Genomic DNA, 16,784 nt, shown 5'->3' on the forward strand with positions numbered 1-16,784 from the left:
AGCAATTATTCAAAGCTATGACAAAACACGTAATCAATTAAATGATGCATAAGGATGCCACGCTTCCCGCGTGTTCACGTCAAACTTAAATAATTGATATGTCATTATAGCGCATTTGTCAAACCATATGGAAGTTTTAATACAAGTTCACTCTTCAAACCTCGTGCATGTGTACTTACTTTACGGACAGTGGATGGTTTATTCTGCAAATCGGAATAGATCTGCTTAGTTGAAACTATGTGTTTATAAGAGACCAATTTGAAATTCAACTGCTATGCGGATGTCAACCTTTATATGGGAGTATATTATAAACATGCGCAAATATTTTTGACACAGTTGACCGCAAAAACGGGGAATCTCAAGATGGTTAACACACAATAAATTGATCTAACAATTTTTTAAACCTAAAAGACAGTTTACTCACTTGTTTTTTTTTTTATATATATTTACTTTCGATCAAAATCTATGAGTTTTAGAAGCAAAATATTCAAAGGTAATTTAAAATCTTTTATTTTTTTGTAATTTCATTAAAAATTTACTAATCAACATTTAATAAATCCTACGGTATACGTTTATTAATGAGATTTTGTTAACCCATCTATGCCCAGCGTCTAGAAAAAAGGCCTTGGCAAACAGCGTAGACCCAGATGAGACGTCGCATGATGCCGCGTCTCATCAGGGTCTGCGCTGTTTGCTTAAAGGAATTTCTGTAAGAACTATTCCAAATATAGAAATAAGTATACTAGAAATCCTTAATTTTGAAAATAAATTGATCCAATTTAGAAGGATGGGAGAGTCCACTAGGCATAAATGGGTTCAGTTGCGGTTTCGACTTGACGATAATGTTGAAGCATGCATGCATTTGTATGCCACTTAAATTAAAAATAACATACAAACCTGCAACGATCCTTTGAGGTAAACGCAAGCGGAAGTGAGATTGTTGTGTAATATGTTTTCGTGGTGGAGGTAGAAGAGTCCTTCCGCTATGTCATGCACGATCATGCGCTGACAGGGCTCCGGAAGCGGAAGTTCGCACTTCTGAAGGAAGTCATGTAGTGTCCCGCCATTGGTCATCTCGAGGCAAATAATTCTGAAATGTAAAAGATATTACGTTTCATATAAGTTTGTTGATTCTCACAAACTTCCCGCAGAAATTCTTGCTGATAACCGTTAAACTTCACATTTTACTTCAGCTGCAGAGCCGGAAATTAAACATTATGTATAGAGCAACTTAAAAGGTTTGGTCACACAACACAACGACAAAATTAAGATTCGGCACTCGTTATCTCTTAATAATTCGACATTTAAAATCTTCTTCGAAAGGTTTAAGTTAACCCCTCTTTTTGAGCATATAGTTAAATAAAAAAGAATTCAGAATAAAAACAAAGATTAGATATGTCTTAAAGCTTTAATAGTGCTTTCCAAATTGTATAAATCGGCACACTTAATGTGTTAAAAAAATTCTCAGAAATGTTTCTCCAATATACTAAACTACAATGTTACAATTAGCGTCGTTCTGGTAAAAGTGGGCTTAATGCATGAGTGTAAATTGTCAATCCATATGGCGGTAGGCATGTGCAGTTCACACAAGCTAATCAGGAACGATAATTTCTGCTTGTCGTTTAAAGGATGTCTCTTCTTAACCAAAACGCAGTGTAGGCGGAAAGTGTTCTCCACGACAAGTCTGTGCGGACGGCACAGGCTAATTTGAGTAGACACTTTACACAATGCATTTAGCCCAGTTTTCCAAGAACGTGGTTCCATTACCTGGAGTCGCTGGTGACTATATCCCCGGAGATCAGCGTCATGGTTTCGTAGTAAGGGTTCGAGCTGCTGGTCCACAGGCACTGCACGAGGCTCGGATGTTGGGTGCGCCTCAACATGCCCAGCATCACGATCTCCTGGGCCCAAGCGCGCAGGGTCTGAGTTCCGTATACCTTCATCATGCCCCGCTTGGTGGCGTGTTTGCCCACTGTCCACGTGGCCTTCATCCGCAGGCGGCCCGGACCCTGGGGGAGGAAGATAAATCTACATGTACACATGTTTCTGTCTCGACCCATATAAGAATACAACATTTCTTCCGAGACATAACATATGTAGTGTTACTGCAGAGTCTATTGTTAACGTAAAGACAGAGATCATTCTGATAATGTCTTTGTTTAAGTGCAGTTTTATTCCTATGAACATAAATAGACGGTTAACCCATTTATGCCTAGCGTTAAAAAAAAGGCCTTGGTAAACAGTGTAGATCCAGATGAGACGCCGCATGATGCGGCGTCTCATCAGGGTCTGCGCTGTTTGCTTAAAGGAATTTCTGTAAGAAAGTCCACTAGGCACAAATGGGTTGATTTCTAAGTATAAATCAGTTGTGTGGAAAGTTAGAATAAAGAATAAAACCTACATTTGTGCCACGTCATGATGCGAAAATGGGTATTATGTAATATGCGGACAGTATAGGCCGCGCATGCGCGATTCGCATGACGCGTCGCAAAGGCATCTCTTCGAATAAAGTAATCCGAACTCTTCTGGAAAGGTAACTTAGTGATGCGACTTCAAAAACGCACAGTTCTGGTGTTTTTATACCGTGTTATACATTGGTCATTTTGAATGCTTTTCTCAAGTCGAAAAAAAGTTTCAATTTAATCCCCGAATATTGTTATTAATGAATAGTGTCGCGTTTGGCAGACATAATGCACACAACTTTAAAAGATTAACATGCTTTTCGAGTGGTGTTTGAACCGATAAAAATACTCTGTATATAAATATATAAATATTGTATTCTTTAAACCAACAAGCTTCAAATTGCAGTCAAGCATACAATCTGAAATCAAGTAAAATGATGCTATGTATGACCAATATAATAACTCTAACTTCGGTATTTTGTAGATGAAAAGTATTGTATTGGCACAATTTAAACTGTTTTGATTACGGATAACACCTATTTACAAAAGTATGCAGTGTAGTTATTTGGTTTGTGATATTTATGTTTGTTGTAATATCAAGTTTTCTGTTCCAAACCCATGAACCAATAGTTTCGTTTTTTTTTTAATTCATGCAAAGTTCTTTTTTTTAAAGAACGGCATATTTTGCAGCACGTTTAAATGACTTTAATAATTCGGGATGTTGGGAATATAGAAAGATAGATAGAAAATGTATACCATTTTCGTTTGGCTGATATATATCTGGGTTAAAGAACACTGATATATTGGATAGAGGATATTTGATTGTTTTTGAGATAATACGGTGAATTATTTTCTCATTAAACTGATAAAATGTGTATATTCACGAGCGCTTGCTTTTACTTCTGTATATCACGATGTTCAAGCTAACAAATTGTATTAATCAAACTTACAAATTTTATCACATACCATACCCTGTTTCCCATGTAATATAACAATTACGAATATTTTTATCTTACACATGTGTAATATACTTCTTAAGCGTTTTCATTGGCTTGGTTTTCGTTCGATTGACCAATCGCATTTTGTTATCTTGCTGAAATGACGTTGCAACGCCAAATGACGTCACGAAATGTAAACAACATACGGGATTTATCATTATGTTTGCGTAAATATTTATTTAATTTGCTTATTTAAAAGAATGTGATAAAAAAAAGATCTGACACTCGTTGTCACATCATACCATATTTTATTAAACTAGTCCAGGAAATTCGTTAGTAATAACAAAATTCCTGAACTCGTTTAATAAAATATGGTATGATATGAGAGCTCGTGCCAGATCCTATATGCATTAATCAAGCTAACAAATGGTATTAATCACACCGAATGCGTATATATTCAACAGTAATTACTTTGCACCGACTTTTTTCTTTAGTAGTCTGTGAATGATTTATGACAATACAATATCCATAACGTCATCTGAGATAAAGAAATGAAAAAAAAATAACGGTAAAAAACTTATGCAAATGTTTTACTAAAAAGTGCACTATGTGAACTGCAGATGCGAGACCCATCTCGGGTGCAGGGCAATATATCTAGATACTCCTAAATGAGAGCGTTACGCCCCATGTGACACGCTGCCCGTCATCTTAGGTTCGTGCAAATGATTTATAATGACATTTTTGAAAAAGATCTCGCAAATATGCCAATTGTAAACGAAAACTAATTTTGTTATAAGCGACTGAAACCCGTGCAAAAAAATATGAACAATGTTGACCCGAGTTTAATCACCAAAGATATATTGTATGCAATGAATAGCTTCGAAACTTCAAGGTAAATGATTTAGACTTAGGTCGGGTTATTGGGAACGTCAGATATTGATTATAAATGATATCTTTAAATCTACCTTAAGCTTCTGTGCTCTACAAGATAAGATAAAATACAACTTTAACAGGTGAAAAGATAAAACGTATACTGCCTCAAAGGCTTGCAGTGTTCATGCCCATGGCGGTCTTCAATTTCTTACTTCAAATCAGAAATAATGTTGATACAAACGAGGCAGGTATGTTTGCCGTGTGATAAGTCCTGTCGCCATGAAAGAATTCCATTTCCAAGTGTTTGTATATCAAATGAGAAAAAAACGGAACGTTTATTAGAGTTAGATAAAGTGGAAACGTTATCTTTCTCCAAGAAGTCTGTTTCAACTTCCAATACAATTTAACGAATTGATTCTTTTAATCAAAATAGGTTTCATCAAAAGAGATCAAAGACAGTCGAGTAGATTCGGGTCTTTGATTGGATTTCTAGGGGCGTTTTGTCAGTTTACTTGACCGAATATGAAATTTTAAAAATGGTTCTTTTGTAGAGTAATTATTATCGTCTCATTTAAATATGAGCCTCGTTCTGAGAAAACGGGGCTTAAAGCGAGATTATACGATTTTTATATGTCTTTAATTGTAATATATTGGCACGAAAAATATACATTAAAGACGAATTTCATAAAAAGCAGCAAAGACAAATTAGCGCCCTGAGCCGATTGTGACGAAGATATTTCGTACATATTTTCCTACAAAAACCGAAGCATTCGTCTTTATTATTAGGAGTTAGTGTTCGTGTGTCGTATGAATAGATATCGATGCAGGAAATTAAAATGATCCGTAAAACTAAATTGTACATAGTACATGCAGGATATACATGCTGGCGAATTCGACTGTACAGACATTTTCGATTTCAGAATTGAATATATGGCTTTTTTGCATTTTACGACACATGTTCTTCGTAACTTTTATTTAAATTTATATTGAAATAAATGTTTAATAGTGTTTTTTTTACACATTTTATATAAATTCGTGAATATTTTACAAAATCGTATAAGCTCTTTTTAATGCATGTGTGTTAAGTGTCGTCCCAGATTAGCCTGTGAGGTCCGCTGAGGCTAACCAGGGGCACACTTTCCATTAGCCTGTGAGGTCCGCTGAGGCTAACCAGGGGCACACTTTCCATTAGCCTGTGAGGTCCGCTGAGGCTAACCAGGGGCACACTTTCCATTAGCCTGTGAGGTCCGCTGAGGCTAACCAGGGGCACACTTTCCATTAGCCTGTGAGGTCCGCTGAGGCTAACCAGGGGCACACTTTCCATTAGCCTGTGAGGTCCGCTGAGGCTAACCAGGGGCACACTTTCCATTAGCCTGTGAGGTCCGCTGAGGCTAACCAGGGGCACACTTTCCATTAGCCTGTGAGGTCCGCTGAGGCTAACCAGGGGCACACTTTCCATTAGCCTGTGAGGTCCGCTGAGGCTAACCAGGGGCACACTTTCCATTAGCCTGTGAGGTCCGCTGAGGCTAACCAGGGGCACACTTTCCATTAGCCTGTGAGGTCCGCTGAGGCTAACCAGGGGCACACTTTCCATTAGCCTGTGAGGTCCGCTGAGGCTAACCAGGGGCACACTTTCCATTAGCCTGTGAGGTCCGCTGAGGCTAACCAGGGGCACACTTTCCATTAGCCTGTGAGGTCCGCTGAGGCTAACCAGGGGCACACTTTCCATTAGCCTGTGAGGTCCGCTGAGGCTAACCAGGGGCACACTTTCCATTAGCCTGTGAGGTCCGCTGAGGCTAACCAGGGGCACACTTTCCATTAGCCTGTGAGGTCCGCTGAGGCTAACCAGGGGCACACTTTCCATTTTCAATGGAGTTTTTCGTTTTAAGATAGTCTCTTCTGCGCGAAAATCCAATTTAGTCGGAAAGTAACGGAAAGAAAGTGTTGTCCAAGATAAGCCAGAGCGGACTGCACAGGCTAATCTTGGACGACAGTTCACGAATATACATTAAGCCATATTTTCCCCGTGCGAGACTTAAACTATATTTTGTGTTAGACATACAATGCAGCTAGATAGAACATGTTACGACATCGCATAGTTCATGCATGCATCTTTAAAACATTTAATTACACATCAAGCAATACGATTGCGAATGTGCGTTTTAATAATATCTACTAGTTTAACAATCTTTCGGTACTTCATGTTAAACAGAATTCTTTCAGACAAAAATATTCAATATTCTATACAAATATCTCTATAACGCTCAAAATCAACGAAAATTTCGTTAAGTGTTTCGTAAAATAAAGTTAACACCTTAACAATCAGTGTTCCTTATAGCAATAGCCAAAATTTCAACGCTAGATGTGGTATGATTACATAGATTTGTGTAGATACAAAATGCTCGTTTTTTATCCCCACGCTTTTTGAAAAAAAGGTGGGGATATTGTGGTTATCTCCGCCGTCCGTCCGTCCGTCCGTCTGTCTGTCTGTCCGTCCTGGCCACTATCTCCTCCTACACTAAAAGCACTAGAACCTTGAAACTTACACACATGGTAGCTATGAGCATATGTGCGACCCTGCACTATTTGGAATTTTGATCTGACCCCTGGGTCAAAAGTTATAGCGGTTGGGGTGGGGCCGCGTCAGAAATTATCACTCATTTTTTTAGGTTATTTTACATTTACTTCTTTATTTCTACACCGATTCACTTCAAATTGATACTGGACCTCTCTTATAACAATACGGTCAATCTCAACCATGCATGGCCCCATTCCCAACCCTGGGGCGCCCCGCCCACATAGGCCACACCCACCAAAAATTTCCATTTACTATAATTTTTTCATTTCTACACGGATTCACTTCAAATTGATACTGAACTTTTGTTATGACATTAGGGTCAATCTCAACTATGCATGGCCCCAATCCCAACCCTGGGGCGCCCGCCCACATAGGCCACACCCACCAAAAAATTCCATTTACTATAATTTTTTCATTTCTACACGGATTCACTTCAAATTGATACTGAACTTCTCTTATGACATTAGGGTCAATCTCAACTATGCATGGCCCCATAACCAACCCTGGGGCCCCGCCCACATAGACCACACCCACCCAAAATTGCCTTTACTATAATTTCTTCATTTCTACACCGATTCACTTCAATTGATATTGAACTTCTCTTATGACTATACAGTCAATCTCAACTATGCATGGCCCCATTACCAACCCTGGGGCGCCCCGCCCACATAGACCACACCCACCCAAAATTGCCTTTTACTATAATTTCTTCATTTCTACACCGATTCACTTCAAATTGATACTGAACCTCTCTTATGACAATACGGTCAATCTAAACTATGCATGGCCCCATTACCAACCCTGGGGCCCCGCCCACATAGACCACACCCACCCAAAATTGCCTTTTACTATAATTTCTTCTTTTCTACACCGATTCACTTCAAATTGATACTGAACTTCTCTTATGACAATATGGTCAATCTCAACTATGCATGGCACAATTACCAACCCTGGGGCGCCCTGCCCACATATGTCACACCCACCCAAAATTGCCTTTTACTATAACTTCTTCATTTCTACACCAATTCACTTCTAATTGATGATGAACTTCTCTTATGACAATACGGTCAATCTCAGCTATGCATGGCCCCATTACCAACCCTGGGGCACACCTAGGTCAAACATTCGGCGTGGGGATACGCGTCGGCCTCTGCCGCGCCATTTCTAGTATTTATTTGTGGCCACAATTAATTCCCGCGAATATATCTATTCATACGACACACGAACACCATTTTAGTGTTCATGTGTCGTATGAATAGATATGCAAAAAATAATAAAAACGAGCATTTTGTATCAACAAACATCTATTTTACCAGATCACATCTGGCGTTGAAATTTCGACAATTGCCATAAGGAACACTGATTTTTAATTGGTTAAGTTTATTTTACGAACAATTGTACGAAATTTTCGTTGATTATGAATAGAAATGTTACTTTAATAATATCCACTAGTTTAACAACCTTTCGGTACTTCATGTAAAACAGAATTCTTTCAGACAAAAATATTCAATATTCTTTACAAATATCTTTCCATTAGAGATATCTGGTGCGACTTCAGAAAAATGATAAGTTTGTAACCTATCGAAAACAAACATGCGAATAATAGCTTTAAACAAGGGAATTAAACATTTATATTTTTAACGATTATCCAATTTCAATTCCTTGACAATTAATCAACCGGAAAATAACCCACACTACCAGTCAAACTACATAATCGCAATATGGTGATAAAAAGTATTCAAGTTCGTAGGGGGCTATTATTGCAAATTTAATAATAAATAGCTCAATTAGTCGAGCATTTTGACACAGAAGGTTACATGGTGTCGACGTTATGGAAAGAACATCGCAATGAAATCTGACAGCCCATTGCCAGCTCGGGTGGGATTGGCGATTAGTTGTTGGTACTGGTATTGGACATATTTCAATGTCACATAAATACCAATAAATCATGTATGACGTGTCGCAGCGTTGTTCCTGTTTGCGCTTTCTCAGAAGAATCAAAAGGGGCTGTCAACCGCGATTGACGAAAAAAGAAAAGTTCTAAAATACCGTATATTTTTACAATTATTAGTTTATATTGATTAAAATATCACGACTGGTACATTACTTGAAAAAAGTTGTTAAGTTTACATATTTTCAGTATATTCGGTAATACATTTTACTGGGTACAGGTACCAGGTAACTACCCAGTGGGCATCATACGTTGTGCGAACGTTGCTGCAACGTAATATTTAGGTCGCATCGTCGGCAACCATTACCAAACGTTGCCACAACGTTGCATACAAAACGTTACCCGGACGTTTCATCAAACGCTGCAGTTTGGTTGTCACAATGGTGTATATGAAAGTTTTCCCGACGTTTTTTTCCCAACGTTGCTGCAACGTTGTATTTAGGATGCATTCAAACGTTGCAGTTTGGTTGTCACAATGGTGTATATGAAAGTTTTCCCGACGTTTTTTTCCAACGTTGCTGCAACGTTGTATTTAGGTTGCATTCAAACGTTGCAGGTTGGTTGTCACAATGGTGTATATGAACGTTTTACCGACGTTTTTTTCCAACGTTGCTGCAACGTTGTATTTAGGTTGCATTCAAACGTTGCAGTTTGGTTGTCACAATGGTGTATATGAAAGTTTTCCCGACGTTTTTTTCCAACGTTGCTGCAATGTTGTATTCAGGTTGCATTCAAACGTAGTATTTTTTATTCTTTTTTTTTAAATACTGTAAAAAAAATAAGAATAAACTATTTACTGCCAACCGCTTTTTCGAGTTTTATCGGCAGATATGCACACTGTTGAGTCCGTTTCCTTGAAAGAACCAGTACTTGGTGTCTAAAGAGTAGATAATTAAACGCTCCCCGAGTAGGAATCGTACTTTATAATAATACAGTTCATGCATAGCATCAATGAAATATGATTATTTTCTTGTACATTTTAGAAATTCATTTTTTTTTATTTTACAGATCAGTTGCTTAAACTTAAAGATGCTAAAGATGAACTTTAACTCAAAATCGCCGGATAAAATATTTTGTTTAAGTTGTGTTATGCATTAAAATGGTAGAATCTAGTTTCAAAGTTTCAACAAAGAATAAATATCCAACATTTTTGTTAGAAAGTTCAATTATCGCCGTGGTGAAGTGGATGAGGTGTCCGCCTAGCGATCGGGATTTTTGGTGGGTTCGATTCCCACTCGGGGAGCGTTTCATTAACTCCTCTATAGACATCAAATAATGGTTCTTTTAAGAAACGAACTAGAAAATGTCCATAACTGCCGATACTAATCGAAAGAGCGGTTGGTTGGCAGTAAATTTTAATTTAATATCATTAAAAAAAATAGAATTAAAAAATACTGCGTTTTAATGCGACCTAAACACAAAGTTGCAGCAACGTTGGGAAAAAACGTCGCAGCAACGTTGGGAAAAAAACGTCGGAAAAACTTTCATATAGACCATTGGTACAACCAAACTGCAACGTTCAAATGCAACCTAAATACAACGTTGCAGCAATGTTGGATGCCCACTGGGTACCAGTTAACTATAAATAACGCAAGTAGATGGATCATCATCGTCATGTGCTAAACTCAGGATTGAAAATTGTTCATGCGTAGTGAATTGTATATATTTTGTATATAAAATGATCAATCCGCTTGCGTTATTTATAGTGTGTATATCGTTATTTCACCTATTTTCGCGATGTACTTTCGATTTGACATTGCGAATGTTTATTACCGAATTTACTGAAAATATTAACTTTTTTCAAGTAATGTAAGATACAAGTCGTGATATTTTAATCAATATAAATTAATAATTGTAAAATATGTCCAAATCGCGGTTGACGGTCCCTTAAAGGGATCTTTTCACGCTTTGGTAAATTGACAAAATTGAAAAAAGTTGTTTCAGATTCGTAAGTTTTCGTTTTAGTTATGATATTTGTGAGGAAACCGTAATACTGAACATTAACCATGCTCTAATATAGCCATTATATGCATCTTTTGACGATTTTAAAACCTAAAAATTATAAAGCGTTGCAACGCGAAACGATTGAATACTTTGGAGAGTTCTGTTTTTGTCGTTAAAATTTGTGAAACTACGAAGATTGCGTATATAATGTATAAAATACGCCAAAAATGTGTATTCGGCGGAATAGCTCAGTAGGCTGAAGCGTTTTTACTTCAGGACTCTGGCAGGACTCCAGGGGTCACTGGTTCGAAACCTGCTCCGGGCAATGTTCTTTTTCTTTTTAAATTTTTTTCTTGATTTTTTACTGGAGCTTTTACGATCCAATGTTTACATTTATCAATTTAAAGCATTTTATGAATAAGTTAAAAAAAATGCCAAAATCTGTGAAAAGGCCCCTTTAAAGTGAAAGAAATCCAATAATTTAAAATACAACATTTTTTCACACGGTACCGACTGCCTTATGACCCATATTTAAACATGATACTCACTGATTTTTTTTAAACAAAGCAAACCAACCAAATATAAACTACCTAACTAACCAACATAAAAAGTGCCCCTTTCATTTGCAAACATGTTTGCTAAAATCTAAAGCACTGCTGGTTGAATTCTTTCGCATCAGTATCCCAATTCGTTGTTTAATGGCCGATGAACACTCATAAATAAAAATGAGTTTTAATCAAATACCACTATATGAGTCGTGTTCTGAGAAAACTGGGGATAATGCATGTGCGTAAAGTGTCATCCCAGATTAGCACGTGAAGTTCGCACAGGCTAATCAGAGACGACGCTTTCCGCTTTTACGAAATTTTCTTTTTAAAGAAAGTCTCTTGTTAGCAAAAATCCAGTTTATGCGGAAAGTGTCGTCCCTGAGCCCGGTTTTCCCGGAGCGCGGTTCAATGTTGGTATTGTGTATTTGTAAATATTTTGGTCAATGTGTACGTACAGTATAACGTGTTATGAGTTGGTAGAAAGACGGATTTTTAAAGAACTTAACAGAATTCAAGATATGATATGTATCTGCGTTTTACGCATTGAATTGAACTAAAATCGACTGAGTTAAAAAAAATAGTGTGAAACAAAGCCTTTCACAAATCCCTTATGAATAATGTGATAATATCTGATGAACCTTAAGTGGCTACCTAGCAAAATATTATTTCTTCTTTTAAGGAAAGCATACCTTAATGAATAATTCTTACAATTTATTCAAATGTTATCCGGATTTTTGCACATTCATTGTACATATTTTTTACTTTAAGCAACAACAATAACCCGACTAACCCAAAAACAAGAAGTAAAAGTGTTTCTTCATTAGCGTCCTTCACGCATTTTTAGAAATATCATGGAACACCAGTATTGAACAAATAAGATAAGTTAATAAAGAATTATTTTGAGATTGAGGACCTTAGCTAATGCTCCTGAAAATCTTGTTGTTTGTATTTGACGCATAAATTCAATTTTTTATGAGTGAAATACAACTTGATTGCAAAATTATATTGAGCTCTGATTAAATAAACATCCCTCTGATAAACTGGGCCGAATTAGTGTGCGTAAAGTGTCATCACAGATTAGCCGGTGCAGTCCGCACAGGCTAATGAGGGACAACACTTTTCACCAAAATTGTACCTCTATCTTCATCAGCTCCAACTTCTTCAACTTCCGCTGGGGCTCCTTCACCGCCCCGGCGTCCCGACAGCAGCACGCCGTCCACATAACGTCACTCACGTTAGAAAAGACCCCGTGGAATAGCGCCGATACGGCTAGTGACGTCATCACGATCCATGTTTTATTGTCTTCAAATAAATTCTGGTCTGCGTATACGGATAGAGTTATCAGTAGAACGACCGAGGCAAATATTGCGTGCTCTATCAGAGAAATCTTAATTAATGTTTTCCCCTGTATGATCAGCTGTGTTTGCCACACGTTATTTTGCGCGGAGTTCACACGGTTGTTAAACTTCCAGAGTTTGAGCACTGTGATTGTATCACACACGGCTGTGGCCGCAAGAATAATCCACCAGATTGTCACAAGTAGCGTTCCGAACGCCTCCCCTTGTTGCCCGTGATCCCTAATTGGGAAACATGCCACGTCAAAGTCGATGCTGGTATCGAACAAGGACTTTGAGACGTACGGTAGGAAAGAAATAACGGCGCCGACCAGAACTTCCGGTACTACGATAGCTGCAACCACGGACCGATGGAACGTGGACAGGGAAGACGCTTTTCCAGGGTTCTGGACGGACAAGAGAATGATGCCCGTCGTCAAATAGGAGAGAGAACACTGAAATATTCCAAACAGAAGAAAAAATCCAGTGGCGTTGCACAGAACAGACGCGCCAACTTGCAGATTAATAAGAAACAATCCAAGACCTGATGATACGAAGCAGTTCGCTACATTTTGGCACAGTAAAGAGTATTTCCAAAGTTTCGGGTTAGAGAAATCCTTGCACACTTTGATTGCGATGGACACAACGTTTAGGACGAACCCAGCGACGGTGAGGACAGACAAAATGACTCCGAGATTTCCCCCGTCAATGAATGCCATCTGCGCATCTCAGAAACTCGAACCCATCGTGTAGCGCCCCGCGTAACGGCTCCGGTGTGCTCTATTTAAAAGCCAGCGTTGAATTTCGGTTTAAACATGAAATACTAAAATTCCGTTAATGCCACAAAGCCGAATTGAACGAATCACAAATTCAATGCGGCTCAATTACACCCCTTTGCATAATTATCGATGCTTTAGTTTTCTCGATGAATAGTTGATCATGTTGATTTCTGAAGGCTCGATTTTTTTACATTTTCTGTTCCTCAGTTTTGACTTATCTGAAAAATATGTAAATAATAAATTAATGATAGGTTAGCGGAACAATGTACTATGTGACACGGGTAGACGCTGTATGTTGTCTACAATGACAAACGACCATTGTCCCGATACAAAACACGCGTGAGGCGGGTTTTTTTGCCCGCAGATTGATTTAAGGTATCATCTATCCGATCTTTATTGATTGATCAATTGATTCGCTCAAGGTATAAAGTTCGTATTTTGACACGCAGTTACATACATAGGATTTGCATGTTATGATTTGCATATTTTCGTGTTTTAAAAATTGTGCACACTCAACGATGCGGGAGACATAATTAAAACTCTATGTTTAGCCATTCGAACTCTTGTTGCTCTTATAAAACTATAAAGTATTGAAAAAATTATTGCATTTAAATACACGACTATATAATTAAAATATCAAAGCCATGTTGAAACGATCTTTTCTGCAATATGATTCGTCATGCTTGCAATTTTAACAACGAAACACCGCAAATCATTATGCAAATAAAAAAGGTGTGCGATGTTTGCACCAACACATTCGCTTAATTTGCTATGCATAACTGTATGCGGGAATGACTATATGTAAATGTAGACGTTATATTTCCAGTCTCTTGGATAACGGGGGCTTAATGCATGTGCGTAAAGTGTAAACCCCTATTAGCCTGTGCAGTCCGCACAGGCTAATCATTGACGACATTTTATTTTGTTTTAAAGGAAGTCTATTCTTTAAAAAAAATCAGTATAGGGATGACACTTTATGAACATGCATTTAGCCCCGTTTTCCCAAAGCGAGGCTCGTCTCTGACATGCACTCTACCGCATCGCCGATTGATGACTATTGATAAACGTTGCGTAGTGTTCTTTAAGCATGGATGGAACACGATTCAAATCTCTACTCTTAGGGTGTTAGATGATGCGTATAATTACATAAACGTGTTTAGGCATACCCGTTCAGTGGTCGCTTCAGCCCACGGCATATATTGATCAAAACCGATGAAACGATTTTGCATTAACTTAAATAAAAACAAAAGCAAAAGTTAAAAAATTCATAATTTTGTTAATATTTAGATTATCCAAATTGCTCCTGCATGATAAGAATCTATACCATTTGCTGTAAACAGTGATATATTTCCCCTTTTATACATAAACTTTAAGACACCCGTTTTTTATTTTTAAAGTATAGAGGTCATTATACTTTTATTTTTATAATATTTAAAGAAAAAGTCAATAAAATGACAAAGGGTTTAGAAATGGATATATATATATATATATATATATATATATATATATATATATATATATATATATATATATGTATAATTTGTTATGTAAATACATTGTTATTTCGATACAGTACACATTTGTTAATGATGATTAGAATTAAGTTGGTCGTTTTTGTATCGGTAACATAACATAATCTGTATTGTTGTAGTAGTTTTCACCCGTTTACCTATGTATGCCTAGCGTCTAGAAAAAAGACATTGGCAAACAGCGTAGATGCGTGCATGATGCGGCGTCTCATCAGGGTCTGCGCTGTTTGCTTAAAGGAATTTATCTAAGACATATTCTTAATATAGAAAAAAGTATACTAGAAATCCCTTATTTTGGAAATAATTTGATCCAATTTAGAAGGATGGGAGAGTCCACTAAGCATAAATGGGTTATTTGAAGCGTACTTAGTTCATTTTGCATTCGGTGTTTTCCAGTCTCTATATGTAATATTGAACAGACTGACCAAATCATTGAATTATTGTTTAGTTGAAAGTTCAGACCTAAAGTTAAAATAAATTTATACATTACAGTATTTTTATGTGATGTAAATATTTACTAAAATAGAAATGGTTTAGATTAATTATTACACCTCTGTCAAAATATATACCGTCATACTTAAAACATATGCAAAATATTTTAACTATGAAAGCCTTTTAAACGCAAAAATAATTCGTTAATATAAGAAGCAAGTTCTTTAAATTGAATTGAGATAACATAAATAGTTTAAAATGAAAGAACCATAATAAAGTAACGATTGTATGCAACATTCATGGTTCGAATTATGTACTGCTTGCTCTAGCGCACTAATCACTTGTTGTGCGTGCGAAAGAAATGTTTTAGTCTAACTAATAAAACTTGCCAAAATCATTTCTAATTGACATCTAATTGTGCAAATACAAAATTAAACGCATCGAAATCGATATATTGACAATACACTGGTTAATAAGTTGTATTGTTTTAGCTTTCGTTGCTCTTGTGGTTATTAAATAAATTTTAGTCTTTCTGTTTAACCCATTTATGCTTAGTGGACTCTCCCATCCATAAATTGGATCAATTTATTTCCAAAATTAGGGATGTCTAGTATATTAATTTCTATATTTAGAATAGTTCTTACAGAAATTCCTTTAAGCAAACAGCGCAGACGCCGCATCATGCCAAGGCCTTTTTTCTAGACGCTAGGCATAAATGGATTAATTCTGAGGTAAGTACTAGGTTCGGCTAGCCCTAAAACTGGTTTAAACCCCAAATGCGTTGAATTGACCGCCCGTAGGCGGTGATCCCAGTTTTGATCATATTATATTAATAGTTTATAGTTAGTATTCTGATGTAAAAGTAGTGAATATGAACAAAAATTTCCCTTCTTTTTTGGAGTTTCATTGATTGCTATATCTACTGCTGATATGCGTGTACATTTTCATGAAAAACGGTCAAACAAGGAGTTTTTATATATCGTCATTAGCTTCATACATATCCATGCAGTCAACATAACAATCAATATAAGAGAAGTCATATCTATTATGACATTTATTTCATCAGTCAATAGATGGTAATTAATACAGACTTTAAGTTTAAATCAATAAACACTTTACATGCAAACTAATGAATTGTACAATGTGTGAAACATTTAGACTAAAACCAATCCTTGTGTCGCATGATTTTATTGAGAATTCGCTTATTCTTTAAATGCCCGGAGAACACAATAGGTCTTTTGTAGTCATTTGTACAAAGCTGATCGATTAATTCTTAACAAAAGTCATCGTTTAAAAGTTATTGTAAGGCGTAAAAATGTTCTTGGTTTCCACTAAACCCACCGACTATAAAACTGGGATTCGTTAAAAAGTTAACAAAAAAAGTCAAGCCGACAACCTGTCATTCTAGTCAGTGGAAACACGCAACATTTTTGGTCTTAAATAAACTGTGTACCGAACAACGATAACCGCAGCTTT

The 16,784-nt window shown here is 36.9% G+C and overlaps 1 protein-coding gene across 1 annotated transcript in view; it reads right to left on the reverse strand.

Annotated features, from left to right (window-relative positions):
* LOC127871308 (uncharacterized) overlaps positions 1–16,784 on the reverse strand; it is a 37,203-nt gene that overhangs the window by 11,985 nt on the left and 8,434 nt on the right. Inside the window, exons 2-4 of the mRNA XM_052414088.1 lie at positions 12,370–13,565; positions 1,768–2,009; positions 898–1,090 (exon numbers count right to left, since the gene is read on the reverse strand). Of these exons, the coding sequence (XP_052270048.1) occupies positions 898–1,090; positions 1,768–2,009; positions 12,370–13,287 (1,353 nt within the window). The 5' untranslated portion in view covers positions 13,288–13,565. The remainder of the gene's footprint in view (positions 1–897; positions 1,091–1,767; positions 2,010–12,369; positions 13,566–16,784) is intronic.

This window comes from Dreissena polymorpha, chromosome 3 (genome assembly GCF_020536995.1).
Source record: "Dreissena polymorpha isolate Duluth1 chromosome 3, UMN_Dpol_1.0, whole genome shotgun sequence".
Taxonomy (NCBI): Eukaryota; Metazoa; Mollusca; class Bivalvia; order Myida; family Dreissenidae; genus Dreissena; species Dreissena polymorpha.